This window comes from Centruroides vittatus, unplaced genomic scaffold, assembly GCF_030686945.1.
Source record: "Centruroides vittatus isolate TY-2023 unplaced genomic scaffold, ASM3068694v2 contig_260, whole genome shotgun sequence".
In the NCBI taxonomy this organism is placed as follows: domain Eukaryota; kingdom Metazoa; phylum Arthropoda; class Arachnida; order Scorpiones; family Buthidae; genus Centruroides; species Centruroides vittatus.
Window position 1 is genome coordinate 397,939 of NW_027121652.1, and position 22,910 is coordinate 420,848.

The window sequence follows — 22,910 nt, forward strand, 5'->3', positions numbered from 1 at the left end:
TATTATCTATTCAACTGATAATCGTGTTAAAACCGGGTCGAGAATTCACCTCTCGTATTAAACAATTGAAATTCAAATTAAATTTTATATAAGATGAGAATATATTGTTTATTTCGTTCCGTTCGACAGTAGGAAATTGCTGAAATGGCAAGAGAATTGGGGGTTAAAGATTTAAATCACTCCTTAAATTACGCTTCAATTGTTCGGGGCTAACGAAAATTATCGATATTAAACTAGTGTTTCGATATCATTGATGATTCTCAAAGCTGTTTTATATGTTAAATTTAATTTTTTTTTTTTTTTAGTGTGTTCGGATGGTCAGTTCAAGTGCAATTGCGGAAAACCTGTTTGCATCGATGAGAAACACGTGAAAGATGGGGTCAAGCATTGCGAAGATGGTTCTGACGAAGGTTAATATAGTTAACAATTGAATAAAATTGCAGATTGAAATATTTTCATATTAATATTTTTATATAATTTGGTAGAAAATTCGATCAGGATGGGAATTTGTGACTTAAAAAATAATAATGTCGAAGACTTAATTGCCATGGAGAGGAAGAAGAGACAAGCAGGTAAGTGTCTTTTATTTACGGAAAATTTTGCTTTTGCTTTAAAGTATATAATATTCGTCAAAAGAACAATATATTTAAGCGAAAGTTTTAATTTTCACAACTTGTAACGTGATATAAGTTGTAGTTTTGTTTACTAGGCGAGGCAGTTTATACACACCCTTAACTTCCTACAGTGAATGGTGGGTGATGTTGAGAACACTTCCCTTATTCTCGGCTCATTGACACATTTTCTAAGAAAGAATTCGTTGCACGATTTAAGTCATTGTATCTTAATAATAAAACCCGCCTTACATAATCAAATTTCATAAATAAAATCTTGATTAGTTTATGCAAATATATTGTTCTTTTAACAGAAGTGCAGCGACGTGCTGTTAGCCATAAAGTTTAATGAAGCGGGGAATGTAAACGCGATTATTATGTAAATTTTAGGGAATTTAAACTGTTGGGTTATTCTATTCTGTTCTTAAACTATCCTTTAAACTTTCGTACTGTTTTTTATGAGAAAGATCTTTTCTTGGTATCGGGTTACTCAGTGCCTACCTGTTCTTCTCGCGAACAGATGGCGACCTCAGGCCTACAGGCCTTCTGACGGCCACAACCCAGTTTGAAATTAGGGGAGACAAAACAACACGTTTCGTCACAGAAGTTTATGGTACTTACATCGCCAATAACTATGCCAAACTCTTTAGTACCCGCATCAGTGCCTATAGAGACAGTGCCAATCCAAGTGAACGTGGCCAAAAGACTCAGGGATATTCTACTGTAGCCATATCTCCCTCGATAAACGAGATAGAAAAATCGAAAACCGTTTATGGCGTCAGTAGGATAACCGAAACGTTCAATTCTCTAACGTCTGGTAAAGTGTACCAAACCGCGGTAAACGAATTGGCTTCTTCAGTCACATCCAACACTCATCACGTAAACAGTGGTGAAAACGAAATTAGGAGTTTCCAAGTTTCCAATGTGATTAGCTCCAGACATAAATCAGGCGATGTTGACATCGGTTACAACACAAAAAGATACAACCCCGAGCTTGCAACACCCCCGTTAGTTCAGCATCCTGGTGTTAGTACCATAACAGTCGCTGCTGCCGGTGTCAACAGCTATACAGTTGGAGGAAGCAAGAGCAGTGAAGACTTTGTAGTTTATGCCGTACAAGACGGCATAGTTTTAGATACAGCCGACAGTATAACTGCCGGTAGAATTGGTGCCATACGAGCCACTGGTACATTTAAAGGAAGAGCTTATCCTGATATTCCAGTTACTTATAGAGAGCCACGTCTTCTTGGTCGAAAGATTGATTCTGATTTAACTGAAAATAAATCAGAATCGAAGCCAAAGCAAGAGGCCAGTCAAGAAAATAAGAAAAGTGTGCCAAACGACACGGATAAGCAGTTAAACAAAGCGTTTTCTTCTTTATACGATAATAAATTGAACAAGTCAACACAAACGGAATCGATGGAGAGGCTGACACTCTTTGGATTTGTAGAATTCACGACGACAATATCAGGAACAGAAGTAGTGTTTATGCCTTCTACTACTAGATGCCAAAAATAAATATCACTTGACACCCGTTCAGAAGACGAAAAGTAGTAAAAATATTAAAAAAATCGAGAATATAAGCCCAGAATCTACTACTGCAACAGTTAAGAGTACACCAGCTTTGAGTATAACACCCACAAAATCTAAAATTTTAACAGAAACATTTACAAAATCTAAGATTTCAATTGAAACACCCACTTCTTTAGAAACTGAAACATCTAAGAAATCTAAGATATTCCTAGAAACACCCACTACATTAGAAACAAAAACATTACAGAGCCAAATAGATGTCATATCTCCAAGTTTCAGCAGCATAGAAACGAACACAATTACAGTTACTCCAACCTCATCCTTTACAGAAAACGAAACCGATCCAAATAAAATTAGCGTAGATAAAGATAAAAATCCATCAAACCAATTAGAAACTACAATGACACAAGTGAAATCTACCATTCCTGACAGTAGCTTATCTGAAGTAACAGGGCTAGTGAATTCCATAACTGGTACAGAAATTCAAAATGGGGTAACCACTCACTGGACCACTATGATTATAGGTACGCACATTAGTGGAACATACGCACACATAGTCCAGAGCACTTCTAGCATATTCTTTACGTTACCATCGACAACAAGCGCAAATACAGTAGGAACAACTTCTACCTTGACAGGAAGGTCAGTTGGAGAAGACGAAGATGTGATTAATGATTTATCTTCCATCTTTAATTCATCAGAAGTAATTAATGACTATGTATCTCCCTCTCGATCGCTCGAACTCGTTAATAGTGTATCGGTTGATCCCTCCGATAAGTCCGATAGTGATTCATTAATAATTGTTAATGCCACGGAGCAGGAAGTGGAACACCCTAAAGTTTCGGTGCTGACGGATAATTTTCTAACATCTCAACTCGCTTCGAATAATGAGGATCTGTTAGAGCTGCAAAGTATCCTTATTCAGCCAACGAAATCCAGTGATTATCTGGAAATGTCAAGCAGTGAATTAATACTGTCTGATCTAACCTCCCCCCACGTAGAGCCGGAAATAATGAAAGACTCTAGCAAAGTTTTGTCAAGTGATAACATCAAAAGCGCACATTCAACAATTTTAACTAATAGTTTTATTTTACCGAGTGAATTATCACCAACCGAAGCTCGACAGATAACATCAGATACGTTATCAACGACCTCACATATACAAACGCCCATTTTGGAAGAAGTAAACTCTCGCCAACCCAAACGTCTACAGTACACTACCCTCACTTTCTTTACAACTTATCGCAGCGGTGATCAATACTCAACATCCAGCAGAATTGTTACCTTGAGCAACTACTATGAAGATACTCAACACTCCGGAACACAAACATCAATCAGCGTAACGGAGCCAACAAAATTACAGAGTAATTATCCCACTCTTTCGGATGCAGTGAGGCCAACGACGTACTTCACTACATTCACGTATTATACTACACTTTATAAAGATAACACGACTTCAGTTAATAGCAGAAAAGAAACTGTAAGCAGGGTAGTTAGCGGTGATGCTACAAGAGATTCTAACCATACATTACGTACGAAAATTGTTAGAGGACCCCAAACGCACATGATTACCAATTATATAGTGCCCGTAACACCTACACCGTCCTTAACACTTCAACGAACTACTTATTTTACCACTTACACCTATTACACGACCATACATAAAGGAGGGAGCACAGTGATCAAAAGCAAAACAGAGGTGTTATCAAACGTCATAACAGGCACGCCTAAAAGTACGATCTCAGTTCGTCCCACATCTTCGACACCGATTCTTCCTTCTGTGACAACACAGTTCACTACTTACACTTTCTTTACTACATTATATCACGAAGGTAGTAGCTACGTTTCTAGTAGAGAAAGTACCCTTACTAACCTCATCACGAGTACGAAATCCACTACAAACACTCCCACCCCCACTCCCAAACTTAGAACTTCTATCAAAACATCGTTTATTACTTTGCTTTATGATGATACTTCGACAGTAACGACATTTTATGAGACAATTGTGAAACCAGCGGAAGAATTTATTACATCTTCAACACCATCCAAAACTAAAGAGTCTGTGTTGCAAACTCTAGAAAAGCTAACCAAACACGATGATATGCAAACATCATATTCCACAAGTTTATACTTAATAACTTTTTTCTCGGGAGGTACGTCAACTGTCAGTACAAAGACTGTAACACTGACTAACTTGGCATCTACTGTTGCTACGACACACTCGCAACAGCTTAGTATCTCCGCTACACCAACGTTAACAACACTTCAGACTGATGACAAACCCTACACCATTCGTTCATCGAAACACGAAACTACAATTTTCGCTGAAGAACCCAAACCGGAAAAGATGACTAAAGCAACAGACACAAAGAAACACTACTCGACTTACACTTACTCTGTTACGCTTTTCTCCGAAGGCACATCTACAATAAGCACCTTAACAGAAATTGTGAGTGATTCAGTAACACCTACAGCTGTATCGGCGCTTCAGCAAATTACACCAACAAATAAAAATTTAGAAGTAACGCAGCAAACTACTTTAACCTTTTATACAACCCTATTCAGCGGCACAACATCAAAGATTATTAGCAATACCGAATACATAACGAATGTAGTCACCCTCACAGAACCAAAACAGGGCATCACAGCAACTGAAACTTTAAAAGATATTAGCGAATTAGGGGTAGAAGATCTGGTAGCTGAAGCTGATGAGTTGCACCCTCTGTTGCCCTCTCCTATTACCTTCTACACAACGTACACATATTACACCACAAAAGACAATGGTAAAAAGAAAACAGTCGATACAAGATACGTAGTAGTGTCAGATGTTTTAGACCATCCCCCACGACTTCAAAACACGGCTAAGAGTATGATTCCTTCAGTTGAGCGTGGTAAGATTTCAGTAACTCCTACTCAAAGAACTAATTATAATACATACACTTACTACACTACAAATATTATTAATGGTTCCCCGGTTATTACTACCAGAATAGAAACAAAAACAAAAATTATTCCCGAAGAGAAAATTATAAGTTCTCGTCGCAACAAGCTTGATCCAGAACATTTTATTGATGATGATGATAAGAGCCAAAGAACGACTTATCATTCAATAACACAAAATGGTTTCATTACATATCCACATGTTATTGATCAGCCAGAATCTCAGACGGTTCATCACGTTCTTGGACGAAAATTACTCTCTGAACAGGAAATCATTGATGCTACCCCTACTCTAAAGTCAACGACTCCATCAGATGTCGAGGAACTAAACAAGTCAAATAGTACACATGAAAGTGGAATAGATTTCTCTTTAAATTCTTCCAGCAAAACTAGCAAAACAATTGATTTATCTGAAAATATTTTTGATAATTTATCAATTACGAGCTCTTTTGAAGGGGTAAGTAGCGAAATAGAACCTTCAATCTCACCAACTCCTCAGTTAAAAATTCAAACAACTGAATCAATATCTTCAAGCAAAAAAGAAGCAACGGAAATCCATACTTCCCAAACGATGACAAATATTACTAGTGTACAAGCATTACCTACTTTTAAAAAAAATTCGACAATATACGAGGCTGCAGAAGCCCAGCATCATCAAAAAGTCGTGAAACCTTTTCCCGTAACGCATTATACAACATATACATATTTCACAACAATTCTGAAACCTGGCGGAGGAACTTTAATCACGAGCCATTTAAAAGTTGAATCCTCTACTGCTAATAATATTCTACCGACAAGAAGTAATCATATTCAAAGAACAAAAACTCCCCAATCTATACACGGAAATAGAAAAGTCAATTCCTATCCTTCTAGAACTTATCACTTGCATCCATCCAGAGGCTTTCCAACGACTTACACCACTTATACTTATTATACAACTAAATTTATCAATGGTAGGACGATAGTAGACACTCGATACGAAACAATAACAAACGATGTCATCAACAGAAGAGAATATATACAACCCACAAGAGCGAATCACTTAGATTATGACAAGCATAGAACTACATATACTTATCATACGACCAGATTCAGAGATGGTACAGCATTAGTCAACACCAGAAAACAGACCGTAACTAACCCAGCATACGTGCATCGACATACCCAACCTTTGCGTTCATACAGTACTCATTCACACCCCTACAGATTTTCCAACGGTCGCCATTGTCCCGGTTGTCAAGCTCAAGCAAATAATGCAATTTATCGAAGTTCTGCACATCGAAGACTTCCACATAATTACCCAAATACTTTTTTGACAAGCGTACCTGTAAAAAGACTGAAGCCTAATTACCGATCATTAACTGGTTCTTTACAGCATATTGCACATACCGCACCTCCGATACACAAACCTGAAGAGGCGCAGAGATACGAGCATACCATAATACCCACACGTTCCACTTATTACACAACTTACACGTATTTCACAACAATCCTGAAACCCGGAGGAGGTACTGTCGTTAGCAGTAACATAAAAGTTGAGTCATCTGTAGGCAATAGAATATTACCTACAAGAGCAGATCACGTGCATCGCACGAGAATTCCAACACACGGACACAACGAAAGAGTAACGATTTATCCATCTAGAAGAGTACACGTACACCCTCGTTACGACACAGTACGCACGACTTTTACTTATTTCACCACACATTTCATAGACGGTAGAACAAGCATCGATACCAGATACGAAACTATAACAAACGTCATTACGGCTACAATAACAGAAGGAGATCGTCATATTCATCCCACAAGAACCGTACGTCCAGGAAACATTCCACACGATGTACACCGTACTACATATACTTACCATACGACAAGATTTAGAGACGGAACAGCGATAGTTAACACTCGAAGAGAAACGGTGACAAACGCTCACCCCGATATAGCGCATCGGCACACGTACACTGGATCTTATAATACGCGAACTGCTTATAGACCATCGTTCTCTTCTGCTAGATACGATCCTGCTGTTGCTCATTGCCACTCTTGTGATGATGCTAGACCCAGACGTCCGTCAGCTCGATCTCACGGGGCACGTCGTATTCACGCTGAACACACCATTGCAGTTCCTAATCAGCTGGTCAAACCGCATCCCGTAACACACTACTCGACTTATACATATTTTACGACGTCTCTAATAAATGGCTCGCCCGTTGTTTCGAGTCGCAAAGAAACAGTTACCCAAGTTCTTTCGGATGTTGTGGTACCAACGCTGGTTCCTTTATCTGGTTCCGCAAATAACATACACAGCCAACACAGAAGAGGTAAGAGAGGAATTGGAAGACGTTTGTTAAGTGAGGATGATGACGTGGTTTATGTGACGGCTACTATAATAGATTTGGCATCTCAACAGCCAATTTTCCCGTCTATGACTATAGCAGATTCATCGAATACATTAAAATTTCCACAATCCTCTCCATCTGTATCAGTAAAATCCGTAACAGAAGATGGAAACAGATCAGTAACTGACAGTGACGATAAAAATTCGTTGCATTTAGAAACGGTACATTTATTATCAAGCATGTCGAATACAGTAACAGTTGAAACAACACAAAACATCTTGAACAGTGTTGTAATCGTAACACCTAATCTATCTGAAGAAATGGTGAAATCGTCGAAAAATTTCTTTAGTGGAGGAGAAGACATTAAGACAACACCCATCAATGATCAAACAGTAACAGAAATTAAAAGCGTAACAGGCGGCACTGTAAATACAGAAGAAAGTAATACTGGTATAGAAATAAATAAAGAAAATTTAACTCTCTCTCTTGAAGACAGTTCATTAGATAGTGCTAATAAAACTGAACACAAAGATGATTTTAATGATAAAATTCAACCGTCAAAAATAAACAGAACCGAAAAATTTGATCCCCTTCAACAAAATTCGACGAAAAATTTCGATAATAAGATTAACTTCCCCGTAGAACTACACGAGGCAGAAGCTATAAATAGAAGATACGACATTCGCCCGACACCCGTTACTCATTACACAACTTACACATATTTCACTACAATTTTAAAGCCTGAAGGAGGAACAATAGTCACAAGTCATCTTAAAGTAGAATCGTCGATAGCCCATAATATCCTACCAACTAGAACAGATCACATTCATCGTATAAGAACCTATCCGTCGAATCAAAATAGAAGAATCTTACCTTCCAGAACGCGTGTACATTCACATCTCTCTAGAAACGATAAACCGACTGTTTATACTACTTACACCTATTATACAACGAGATATATTAATGGCAGAACAACAATCTCAACCCGCTACGAAACAATCACTAACGTTATTACTGCTACAGTAAGAGATAGAAATCATTATATACGACCCACTAGAGTGACACAACGACACGACTATAATCATCCCGGTGTTCACCACACTACGTATACGTACCATACGACCAGATTCAGAGATGGTACAGCATTAGTCAACACCAGAAAACAGACCGTAACTAACCCAGCATACGTGCATCGACATACCCAACCTTTGCGTTCATACAGTACTCATTCACACCCCTACAGATTTTCCAACGGTCGCCATTGTCCCGGTTGTCAAGCTCAAGCAAATAATGCAATTTATCGAAGTTCTGCACATCGAAGACTTCCACATAATTATCCAAATACTTATTTAACAAGTGTTCCTTTAAAGAGATTAAAACCAAATTATCGATCATTAACTGGTTCTTTGCAACATATAACACACACTGCACCACCGATGCACAAACCTGCAGCAGCACAGCGATACGAGCATACCATAATACCCACACGTTCCACTTATTACACAACTTACACGTATTTTACAACAATCCTGAAACCCGGAGGAGGTACTGTCGTTAGCAGTAACATAAAAGTTGAGTCATCTGTAGGCAATAGAATATTACCTACAAGAGCAGATCACGTGCATCGCACGAGAATTCCAACACACGGACATAACGAAAGAGTTACCATTTATCCCTCTAGAAGAGTACACGTACACCCTCGTTACGACACAGTACGCACGACTTTTACTTATTTCACTACACATTTCATAGACGGTAGAACAAGCGTCGATACCAGATACGAAACTATAACAAACGTCATTACAGCTACAATAACAGAAGGAGATCGTCATATTCATCCCACAAGAACCGTACGTCCAGGAAACATTCCACACGATGTACACCGTACTACATATACTTACCATACGACAAGATTTAGAGACGGAACAGCGATAGTTAACACTCGAAGAGAAACGGTGACAAACGCTCACCCCGATATAGCGCATCGGCACACGTACACTGGATCTTATAATACGCGAACTGCTTATAGACCATCGTTCTCTTCTGCTAGATACGATCCTGCTGCTGCTCATTGCCACTCTTGTGATGATGCTAGACCCAGACGTCCGTCAGCTCGATCTCACGGGGCACGTCGTATTCACGCTGAACACACCATTGCAGTTCCTAATCAGCTGGTCAAACCGCATCCCGTAACACACTACTCGACTTATACATATTTTACGACGTCTCTAATAAATGGTTCGCCCGTTGTTTCGAGTCGCAAAGAAACAGTTACCCAAGTTCTTTCGGATGTTGTGGTACCAACGCTGGTTCCTTTATCTGGTTCCGCAAATAACATACACAGCCAACACAGAAGAGGTAAGAGAGGAATTGGAAGACGTTTGTTAAGTGAGAAAGATGACGTTGTTTACGTGACAGCTACTTTACTAGATGATTCTTCCTATGACCATTCTGATATGCCATCATTTATTACTCCATACGAACCAAAGGTGTCAAATCAATCAAAGGAATCATCGTCGATATCGTATAATTCAGATTCTGTTAATAAAACAAGTAGCAAAATGCCAGTTTTACAGAATACAATACGTATTTCTGATTCTAGTTTTAAGATTGATCAATTACAGTCGTCAATGGTATTAAGCACAGTCGAAGTTGAAAGTAGCGACGTGTTATCAAAAGCTTCTACACCGATATTAAATTTAGCGCCATCAGAATTAACTTTTAAATCGGAAATTGTTATTGAGAATCAAACTTCTTCCATTCAAGAATCCGAGAAACAAACATCGAATGTTAATTTAATAGAAAGTTCAATGTCAATCATTCAAGAATCTTTAACGTCATCTTCAAATGAGCGCATTACTATATTAGACAGTGCTTTGTTATCACCCGCAATTGATAGTGCTGTGATATCACCCGCAATTGACAGTGCTGTGATATCACCCGCAATTGACAGTGCTTTGATATCATCCGCAATGGACAGTGCTTTGATATCACCCGCAATTGACAGTGCTGTGATATCACCCGCAATTGACAGTGCTGTGATATCACCCGCAATTGACAGTGCTGTGATATCACCCGCAATTGACAGTGCTGTGATATCATCCGCAATGGACAGTGCTTTGATATCATCCGCAATGGACAGTGCTTTGATATCACCCGCAATTGACAGTGCTGTGATATCACCCGCAATTGACAGTGCTGTGATATCACCCGCAATTGACAGTGCTGTGATATCACCCGCAATTGACAGTGCTTTGATATCATCCGCAATGGACAGTGCTTTGTTATCATCTACAATATTGAATCGACAACAAAATAACGTTTTTAATGTTGATAATCAACAAATGGACATTAAAATTCATCAGAATTTTACAGAAGATTCCAACATCAATGAGACAGAATCGATAAAAGTGTCGTTAAATAAAAGCGTAACATTTAAAGATAACAAGATAAACTTTCCTGTCGAATTACAAGGTGCTGAAGCTATACGTCCAGTATCAATAACGCGGTATCATCCTAAAATAGATTCGTCTGATGATCGTAAAATTTTACCCGATAGAAATCACCTCACTAGGCATACCACTTTAATAAGAAACACAAATAGCTATATTCGTCCTCAACATAACCACCTTTCAGATATTCACCGCACCACTTATACCTATCATACGACCAGGTTCAAAGATGGCACAGCTATAGTCAATACTAGAAAACAAACAGTAACTAATGCATACGTGCAACATACTCAACCACAACGTTCATACAGCACTCATTCACACCCCTACAGATTTTCCAACGGTCGCCATTGTCCCGGTTGTCAAGCTCAAGCAAATAATGCAGTACATCGCAAGTTCTGCTCATCGAAGACTTCCACATAATTACCCAAATACTTTTTTGACAAGCGTACCTGTAAAAAGACTGAAGCCTAATTACCGATCATTAACTGGTTCTTTACAGCATATTGCACATACCGCACCTCCGATACACAAACCTGAAGAGGCGCAGAGATACGAGCATACCATAATACCCACACGTTCCACTTACTACACAACTTACACGTATTTCACAACAATTCTGAAACCCGGAGGAGGTACTGTCGTTAGCAGTAACATAAAAGTTGAGTCATCTGTAGGCAATAGAATATTACCTACAAGAGCAGATCACGTGCACCGCACGAGAATTCCAACACATGGACATAATGAAAGAGTTACGATTTATCCCTCTAGAAGAATACACGGACATCCTCGTTACGACACTGCACGCACAACGTATACATATTTCACTACACATTTCATAGACGGTAGAACAAGCGTCGATACCAGATACGAAACTATAACAAACGTCATTACGGCTACAATAACAGAAGGAGATCGTCATATTCATCCCACAAGAACCGTACGTCCAGGAAACATTCCACACGATGTACACCGTACTACATATACTTACCATACGACAAGATTTAGAGACGGAACGGCAATAGTTAACACTCGAAGAGAAACGGTGACAAACGCTCACCCCGATATAGCGCATCGACGCACTTACACTGGCTCGTATAGTACTAGAGGTGCGTATAGACCATCATTCTCTTCTCCGCGATACAATCCAGGTTATAGAGATTCTTGCCAGTCTTGTGACCAGACGAGACCAATTTATTCTCGTTACCGTGCAATTAATCACGATCATCACAGGCAAAGGATAATTGATCGTCATCGGAAGCCACACTACGAAGACAACATAGGAAGAACTGCTGTCGAATCAACACCTGTGACGCCACTCACATTTTATACCACCTACACAGATTTTACCACCACATTGCTGAATGGATCACCCGTCGTGAAGAGTACAGAAAGGACATACACCGACATTATATCAAATATAGTTGTTCCCACATTAGCAACTATAGCTCCAACGGGCAGTAGTCGCTCTTACAGGCTTTCTGGAAATGCCAGGTATAAACGTGAAGTGGAACCGATTGAGTCAATTGCTGATACCCCTCAGAAAAACACAACAATTTTCGGAAATGAAAATATGATTAACAGCGCAGGTTTTCAGACAGTTAACCTAAGTCCATCAGTAGGATCTACAGAAGCAGAACCTACGAGCCATCCTCTTGGATTACTTTCTAGTATAACAAATTCAGTAATATCTAATGGGATTACTACACTTTTTACTACAAAAATTTTTGGCACATTCTTGAATGGTCTCTATGCTCATTTTGCATCGACAACTTCGACAACAGTTTCCATTGCATCTTCAAAAAGTACCGAACCCACAACTATTGACAAATCTAGCAAGACTGGTTTGGTATCCTCTCATACTTCACGAGTGACTACGAATGGCAAAACTATAGTATACACTACAAACATATACGGGACATACATTGCTGGAGTGTATGCACAGAGTGCCAGAACTACATCCAACTTATTAATGCCTACTTTATCGTCCTTAACACGATTAAATTTTCCTGTTCTTTCTAATGAAATAAATCCGAAACGAAGTGATATTACAACAGTGCAAAGTTTAACAGTAAAAGAGTCAGTTATACCAATAATAAGCGTGAAGAAAGAAGTGTCGAGCACGATGCCATCATCTGTTGTAAAGATATCAAAAACGTCACACCCCATGGGGATCTTGTCGACCTCTCTTCTGAGAAGTAAAGTTGGCCCGCAAGGAACCACAGTTTATTACTCAGAAATAGTTGGCACTCTGATTAATGGAATATATGCACACGTAGGAAGAACTGCATCTAAAGTAATACCGGTTACTTCGACGCACAAAGTTGGCTTGATATCTGCAGTAACAGAAACTGAAGTGAACGATAAAACAACAATTTTGCACATCACAGAAACTCGAGGAACGTATCTGAATGGAATCTACGCTCATGTTGTAGTTAGTAGTCATCATATTCCCACTCCTACTAAAGACATCTCTATGATGACTAAAATGCCGTCATCTATAATAGAAGCATCTTTTCCCGAAAATAAGTTAACAGAAGGAAAACACGAGACACCAAGTTTAATCGGTGTTAACGTTAAAAGTCACATAGTTGTGGAAGATAGTCTACTTTCTGACAAAATTTTACATATAACAAGTTCCGAATCATCTCACGTCAGGCATAAAAGAACACCAAGATTTCAACTCTCGAAAAGACCAAGTAGAGTATTTGGAAGAAGTTCTTCGCAGAGAGCATCGAAAACAACAGGATACCGAAGTAACAAAAGCAGAGTTTCCCCTTCTAGAGCAAGATCTACGTACAGCCCTTCGTCATCATCAACTAGAAAATTGAATTTTCCTTTAAGAAGGCCAACAAGAGCCGGAAGATCTAGTGTACCTAATCAAAAATTAAGAAATAAAAAGGATGATGATATCTACGAGGCGAGTGAGGCCGTAGTTCGTTCAGTAACACCGCAATTATTACCAAGCAGAAGACCAAGACCTTTATTGCGTAGTCGTCCAAGCTTACCCATCAAACCCACTCAACCAAAACTACCACCACCACCAGAAACAGAAACTACAGAAACTAAGTCAACTAAGAAAACATTTACCCGAACCAGAACTTATGATTACAGTTTGCCTTCTTCCAGTAAGACACAAGAACAACAAACTCAGAGTACCGTTAAAGTAGAAAATGTCTTATTAAAAGGAAAAAGACCTCCTAACTTACTACAAAGAAGGGCCAAGCAGAATATTGATGAAGATTTAGATGATTTTGATTTGTCCCTGAGGACAAGCACCAAACGTCCTACACGTCCTAATAAGAGAAGATATGGTACGTCACGTGGACGTCAGCCATTTTTGCAATCATCCTTCACCACAACTAACGAGATAGGGGATTCGATTTCCCTACCGCTTCCACCTTTAGGACTATCGAGAGGAGTTAGAAAAAGGCCAACATTTGATCCTAGAACCATAAAATCTTCATCTACGATCCAGACGATCCACACAAGAACATTAAGTAGTGAAATTTTTGATATTGATCCTACAAGTAAACTCCCAGTAACTATCATGTCGTTGGTCACTACAATCAAAAACTTACCAGTCATCGTAGGGTTTCGTACGTCCACAGCAACTATAACGACTACTGTTTATGAATCGAGTATTATACTACCACACGAATATACAACTGTGGTAGATGGGGACTCAACCAAATCAATTTTTTCAACCACTACTGGAATTCCAGAATTAGGCTCCAACGATAAGGATACAATATTTACAGAAGTATTAATTACAACAGCAACTGTTTACACCACAAAATTACAACCTATAAAAATCGGTTTCGGTACCCGTACTGACACCCTTATCGATGTACAGATTATAAATACATTAACTACAAGTTACAACACTATTGGAGGGCCATCTTTAGCGCAGCAATATCCATTTTTTAACTTTCCTCAACAACAATTTAATCCCTTCATGCCATTTCCTCAACAGCAGGGATACGCATTAACAACATCAGAAAATTCTTTCGTAACTACAGAAACTATTCTTTCCACTAAAGTTTTACCAATATATCGTCAAGGTAAAACGATATACAGTACGATAACATCAACATCAACTTCTGAATCTATAGTAGTAAAAACTACAACAGTACCAGTACCACAAGTTCCCCAAGTTCCTCACGGTGGTGCCTTCATAATTCCCCAACCTTATTTCATTATACCTCCAGTAACGACACAGATTACGGTTTCCGTTACTGGTGCAAACGGGCAAGTTATATCAGCAGTCACTACAGTGACTATACCAATCTATCCTCAAATGCCTCATGCGGGTTTTCACGGAAGATTTCCTCGAAGTGTGAGAAGTACACCTAGTGAATATTATCAAATGACTAAAACCACAGATCCTACAAGTGTTAATGACGAAACAGAATGGACTGACGAATCACAATTTGATAATCTTTTACGTTCTGGACTGCGAGAGGTGCATCAAGAATTTATTTCTCATCCTACAGAAAATTTAAATTCGGTTCAAACTGAAGAACCGGATACCAGATGGATATTTTCATCAAAATCATTAACTGAAGTTCATGAACCGAGCGCTGTTGTTGATTATTTCGACAATTTCGACAATTTCGATGATGACTACGAAGTGGTTCGGTTTCGAGGAAGAAAACTGCAGCAATTCACTGAAGAAGAAGAAGCAGTGGAAGCAGAAGAAGAAGAGGATGATGATGATGATGATGATGACATTTTTCAGTCTTCAGAGACTTTACCAAGTTCTTCATCACTTTTTCTATCCGAAACAAAGAATATAACAGAGGAAACACCTTCTGAATATTTCTCGTCTCTTGTTCCTCTTGTTTCTCTTGACTCTACTTCTCCTTCAATCCTGACTTCTTTTCAAGTTTCCGAAGTGCTAAACAGCAGTTCTGCTCCAACTGATGTCACTAGATCGGGCAGTTTCCGCAAAATTGTGACCGTTAAACGTGGAAAACATCAAAGTAATTTTACTCGAAGAATCAAAATAACACGAGCGTTTTCTCCAACAGTAGGTCCAACTGAAAGTATACCAACAAGACGAAGAGGTGTCGTTCGTAGGCTAAGACCAGGTACTGGTTACCGTGGTCAGAGAAGGCCTATATACATAAGAAAACACAGGCCTACAAAACTGCCAGAAACTACTCCGTTGGAGGAGGAATTGACATCAGTAGAATACAATTACACAACGGAGCAGGATGATGATTTGACAACAGAACCAACCACTGAAATGATTTCAACCGAGGCACTGCCAACTACCAAAAGTCCTGCGGTTAGGATAGTAAAACTCAGGAGGCCTGCAGGTAAAAACTTTACGGGTAGGAGTAGAATAGTCGTTACCAGAAAATCGACAAGGAAGCCAGTCGAGGAAAGTGTTAGCTTGGTTACATTTGATGATGACGATGACAACGATGATGACGATGTGATCAGTGTTCCAGATAGCGAAGAAAAAAACTCGACGGAGAATCGTTTGCAGCTTCCTATCACTTATTACACAACTTATACATATTTCACAACAGTACTTAATGGACCCATTACTTCATATTTGAGTCGCGAATCAGTCGTGTCAAATGTCGCTACACAGACTTTAGATGATGTACTGGTCAGTGTTATCAAAACAAACGGAGGATTTTCTACTCAAACAAACACTTTCATCCCCCTTGGCTCAAAAACTCATGGAACAACTACAACAGTTGTAAATTTTGCGTCACGTTTACAAATCTTCAACCGTGAACTATCTGGAGAAAGTGAGAGTAAACCCGAGACTGAAACTGAAAGCCTTCCATTACCTTCATCATCACAGGAGAATGAGCAGAAAACCATGGACATATATGAACTAGCCACATTGCCAAAGACTTTTTACACTTTGCTAACTCATTACTACACATTTTACGATGGTTTATCCGTTCGCCATTCGAAAAGAGAAGAAACAGTTTCCGATATAGCAACGGATCCAGCAACGTTTTTGCAAAACACGTATACGAATAGCATAGACGAGAATGGTTACCTTACAGCTCTACCCGAAACCAAATTGTTAAATTTAGGATCTACTGATATACTTGGTACAATCACTCAAGTAAATTTGGGCTTGAAGACGATTGTGCACTTTGATCAACTTGCTAACGTCGCTGTTTCGGGGGATAGCGAAAACGTGCAACCGACTCAGACTCTAACATCACAATACAGCCAGCTACCTTATGATAATAGATTGGATCCAACAGAGCCTTTCGCTGACGATCAGCAGTTAATTGCTGAAATTGTGCCATTAGAACCGTCGTACGTTTCTTCTGGACAGCCAGATCGAGCTTTCTTCGACATCACACCAGTCGTTCCTGGAGTTAGTAATGTTCCACCTAGACGTAAAAGTGTTCGAATTATCAGCTCTTTAGTTCAAAAACCCTTAGGTCGATTTAGAAGTAGAGCGTTCCCGTCAAGACCTGGAGTCCGGGTTCGAGTTCGTCCCGCGCTCTCTAGGAGACCCGAAAAAGTGGAAATTTCTTCAAATCTAGATGATCCTGAAGTCCAACCTTCATTCGTTCCTAATCAGCCAAACGTCTACTCTTCGGAACCATATTTACCTTTAGTTGAAAGCTCGTTTAACGATTTCTCTTCGATTTTTGGACTTCCTAGTCTAGCTGAGGACGTAGCATTTGCGGATGTTTCTTCCGATTCAGCTTCCCCAGATGCATATTCTAGCGATTTATTAGAAGAGCCCCTTGATTACAATGAAGATCTTTCCGTTCAGCCAACGCCTGTTTTGGAGTTAGACAGCGAAGATAAAACAAGTGAAACAGAAACAGATTCAATTTCCAGTTCTTCTGAAGCATCACCGAAGAGTGCAACAGGAAAACGCATCCGAATTATTTTAAGAAAAACACTGACTTCTTCTACACAAGAAGATTCTTCCACTTTATCATCCGAACAGTTGAAGACCAAACCAAGATTCATTGTTGTCACTAAAACTGGTTTGCAGGGTGGCGTGCGCCCAAGCAATAATAGATTAGTAGTTACACGGCGAATTAGACCTGGCATAAGGACTAAAACTCTTATCAGACCAACCATCACGCAAGAAGATCACACGACAAACGATCCAGCAACCAGCTCGATAATAATTTCACCAAGTGTGACAATTTCTCCACGAAAATCCAGCAGAACGGAGGCGGTTACCTACTTTACTACAACAACCTTCACGGTTCCAGTCACTGTGGGCGATCAAACATTTCTAAGAACCCTCGAGAAGACTAATTCAAGAGTAGTAACCGAAGTATATGGTAGGTTGCTTTCTTATTTTCATCAAGAATTTCTCGCTAAACAGATAATAATTATTCGATTTATCGTAGCACTAGATACATCTTCGAGCCTTCATGTTCCGGATGTTTCATCGAGAGCAGTACCAACTTATGAGATCCTCCTCAAGCCTTCTATTACTGTCACGGATACTCGATTAACTCAAAGTAGTATTATAGGAATTACCAGTCTACAGGGCGGTCCAGAAGGTACAACGACTCACATCGTAACTTCAGGTAAGAAAATGCATTAGAAACAAATGCGACATTTAAAACACAAAGCATTCATTTTCGATTTGTTTATCAGAGGATAACGGCCACATCGTGACTTCAATCTTCTATCCTGGTCTGGGAAGTTCGATTGCAGGAACGAAGGTCATTAGAACGAATCAGGAAGGCACAGGTTTTACTTCCTTCTACGGAGTCATTCCGGAAAGTGTTCTCGTATCCGGTATGCGAGATTTCAAATATTTTAAGAAATAATTTTATGCGTATTTTAAAATTTATATTTATTTTTTTCAGCGTCTCCAAGTTTAAGCGCTGAAATTCCATCTTCCACTCATATTACTAATCCTCAACCAGTAGGAGGACAAGTTAGTATTGGAGGAAAATTAAATTTGGTTACTAGGGTCTCTAACGGAGTGACTTTGATCGTCGCTAGCGAAAGAGATGGCATTACAACAAACACACTCCTTCCGGATCCTACTCCTACGCTTACTTTCCAACCAACGCTATTAACGGATGCAGTTTTGATGAAAGACATTCCTAAAGAGACAGTTACTTACAGTACCAAAACTTTCCTCACAACCTATACCTTTTTTACAACATTCTTCTCGGATAACGAGCCTATCGTTACTAGTTCTGAGCAGGTTATCACTAATCTTTTCACAGCCCCTGTTACAGTTACGCTTCCCCTTTCTAGCAGTATCTCGATATTACCTCGACCCGACATAAGTGCTCAAGCTGCTGAAATGGTTACTTTATTCGAAACAAAAGAGAGAGTCGTTCCGAGTACACGTTACAGTACGTCGACATTTTACGCTACTTTATTCACTGGACAAGGTTCATTTGTGACTCCAGTCGAAGAAGTGCATTCTGACGTGGTTCCAGTTACTGAAACATATACCGTAACACGAACGATCGCGAAACCTTTACAACCTTCCATATCTCGCCTTACTTCCATAGAAGATAGGATAAGCGCCGCTGCCATTTCACCGGTGACGACGACAACAACACTGTTTACCACTTTTACAAAGTTCCTCACGCAGTTAATAGGAACGAATGCAATTGTCAAGAGTACAGAAGAAATCACATCGAGTGTTCTAACGCTCACTTTTCCTCAAGCTATTTCACCAACTTCTGCAATCTCAACAATACCTTTACAAACTTCTGTTACTCGCCTTACTTCCTCAGAAGAGAGGATAAGCGCTGCTCCTATTTCACCGGTGACGACAACAACCACACTCTTTACCACTTTTACAAAATTCCTCACTCAGTTAATAGGAACGAATGCAATTGTCAAGACCACAGAAGAAATCACATCAAGTGTTCTAACGCTCACATTTCCTCAAGCCGTCTCTCCAACTTCTGCAATTTCAACTATACGAGAAACACAACTTCCAATTCCGGTACCAGTTTTCACTACCAGAACAAAATTCTTGACTACTACGAATTACATAACCTTTTTCGTAAATGATCAAACAACATTGTCTCCTATTGAAGACGTAGTACCTGTTGTAATTACCGAAAGAATAGACCAAGCGGGCAGCAAAACAATAGACACGAAATTCGCAGTAAAAACAGAGAAGACTACCCCTCCTCAAACTCCCACTGTTGCATTAATTCCTTCGGTCAAGACATTTTACACAACGTTCACCTTTTTCACAACGCTACTTCACGACAACGTCCCCACTATCATCACTCAGGAAACTGTTTCTACATCTTTCGCCACTCAATTTGTACCTAAATCTTCGACTTCCGAAATCTCAAAACCCTCTTCATCACTGGATCCATCTACTTTGACATTTTTTACAACGCTCTTCAATGGAAACGAAAAGACAGTGATCTCGAGCGTAACTGTCTTGTCTGACTTGAAACCATATACAGAAACAACAATTCCAACTAAAGATACTCTTACTCTTTTCACTACGTACACCTTCTCGACAACTCTCTTACAAGGTACGGATACAGTGTTGAAATCTAGCGAAAGTGTCTTGACTCAAGTTAAAACTCAATCTCAAGAAAGCATTGTGCCAACTATCAGCGAAACCAAATCTATTTCCCCAACTTCTGTAATCTCAACAATAGTTATACCAACTATAATTGAGAGTAGTAGCAGTTTTGAAGGCGATACTCTATCAAGCAGTTTCTTCGTTAAAGAGGAACCTAGCCTGCAAAATATCCAAAATATAGCAACTCCGGAAATCATAGAAATTAAAACAATAACATCAACAGAAAACAGTATTTCTGTAGCAACAGAAACAAATCCTTTATTAGCAGGAACTTCTACTACAGTGAATGGTTCGACTATAGTTTTCTTCTCTGAAATTCATTCTGAATCCCCACCACCTGTTACCATCTCTTCTGATGACGTTGTTCTCACAGATGTGTCGAGTACAGTAACAGATTCTGGCGAAACAGCGAGCACTTCTGATATTGCTGCAGAATCATCAAGTGTTGTAACAGATGAGTCAACAATGGTTATTGAAATCTCAAGTAGCTTACTATCGCCATCGCCTCTTTTCGATGAAGCACAAAATATAACGGAACCGTTAACTTCGACAGTTGTATTATCCGAACAGACAGAATTCGTTGGTGCTGATAATGTTACTACCACGGTCCAATCCAATGGCACGTTAGTATTGATAACAGGAACAGATGGTGCAGTAACACGTTTGACAGAGCTTCCTCTTCCGATATCTCCTTCAAGTATCGAAACACTAACAATCACAGAAACTGCTACTAGACCAGGTCCTGTTTTTGAATTAACTGACTTAATATCAGGTAATTCTAACATTGCAGCTAACATTGGAGAAGCCATTAAAGGAATACTAAACAAATTTGCAAAGAATAATACAGTCGCACCTCAAGGTAGTGCCATTCCATTAGAGAACAGAGAGAAACCACCATTACCTCCGAGTGATGGCATAACAGTGAGCAATGCTGAAGAACCCACTTATATTCCGATAGGAGCATTGGGTCGAAGTACAGAAGAAAAACACCTTGTTCCAATTCTTCGACCGTCGGTCGTGCCCGGAAGTGGTCCTATTGGCAGGATACCAGGAAATGATGTAACTATTATAGAAAATACGCATACCCCAGTAACTCTATTCACAGGTCTTATCATTCCCGGCTCGAAATATAAGGATCACATTCCAATACAACCGAAACCTGAAGAAAATCTTGAAGTTCCTAAGATTATTACAGACGAAACAATATTTATTCTACCTACAAAAACTGAAATTATAAGTCCGGCAACGAACAGAGATGATGTAGCGCCCGTAGATTCGGAAACAACAGTAATTACAGGAGAAGAAACCACGTTTATTGAACCCATCATTCACGGAACATACCAGAACTCTAACTTACAACCGTCTTCAAAGAAATCTTCCACTGTTAGCGTTAAAACAATCTTCTTCGATACTAAACCGTCGATATCTGTCATAAATTCTATTCCAACTTTCATCACACCAATTCTACCCATATCCATACATTCTCCAGATATCACAACCACTGAGGGATCTTCCATAAAAACTGAAAAATCAGAAGAAATCACTACGATCATCATTGAAGATTCAGCAACATCGAAAGAGCCAAGTGTCACTAAAGCTTCAGAAAAAACTTCTGAAGCTACTGCACCTATTTCTACAGTGAAAGCTACTGCACCTATTTCTACTATAACTGATACTTCTACTACAATTTTCTTTGAAATCCCACAACCGAAAAAAGAATCCGAGATCACTCGTTACGTCACCAGCGTGGAGTCTACAAATCGTGTCATCACGTTGACTACCACTACGATTTATTACACAAGAGAGAGTCCGTTAACTATATCTTCTATTTTGACGACAACGGTACCTCCCAGGACTTTTGTATCGACTATTATAGGTACTAAAACCATTTTAGGAACCTTGACAGAGTCGACAGTTTCAGTCAGTAAGAGCAGCAACATTGTTACCACCTCGGCATCAGATATTACTATCAAAGCAAAGACTCAAGCACCCACACCGACTATAAAAACCTTTGTAGCACCGACTAGACAAATCACCCCAGCGGTTGTAACGACGGTAAACAAGATCCGACCTATATTATTAGGAAACAGAACTTCATCCCGTCCAAAATATCCATTTACCTTCCCAACTACCACTAGGCCTACAGGAAGCACCAAAAGATTTAAGTTGCCATTCAAGCCACCAGCTAGACCTACAGAAGTTACATCTCCCAGACCAAGTGGACCCAAAGCCATACTGAAGTTCCCAACACCTAAAACCACCACACCACCACCTCCTACTAGAGCAACACCACCTACAACACGCAAACCATTTAAAAAGAAGCCGGGACAGAAAGTAAAACACGATGAATGTTATCCAGAATGTAGACCAGAAATTAAGGAAATGTGCAAGAAGGTCAGAGGTGAATGGAAATGTGTCTGCAGGCCAGGATTCGCTAAGAAGAAAGGAAGTAGAATATGTGAAGGTAAGTATCACAAATTTAAAATAAACTTAAATT

At 39.4% G+C, this 22,910-nt stretch overlaps 1 protein-coding gene across 1 annotated transcript in view; it reads left to right on the forward strand.

Moving 5' to 3' along the window:
- The window catches only part of LOC136971538 (mucin-3B-like), a 48,067-nt gene that overhangs the window by 19,447 nt on the left and 5,710 nt on the right, over positions 1–22,910 (forward strand). Inside the window, 8 exon segments of the mRNA XM_067266000.1 lie at positions 306–410; positions 486–572; positions 1,132–2,120; positions 2,122–11,209; positions 11,211–18,167; positions 18,237–18,419; positions 18,490–18,633; positions 18,705–22,877. Coding sequence (XP_067122101.1) covers positions 306–410; positions 486–572; positions 1,132–2,120; positions 2,122–11,209; positions 11,211–18,167; positions 18,237–18,419; positions 18,490–18,633; positions 18,705–22,877 — 21,726 coding nt within the window.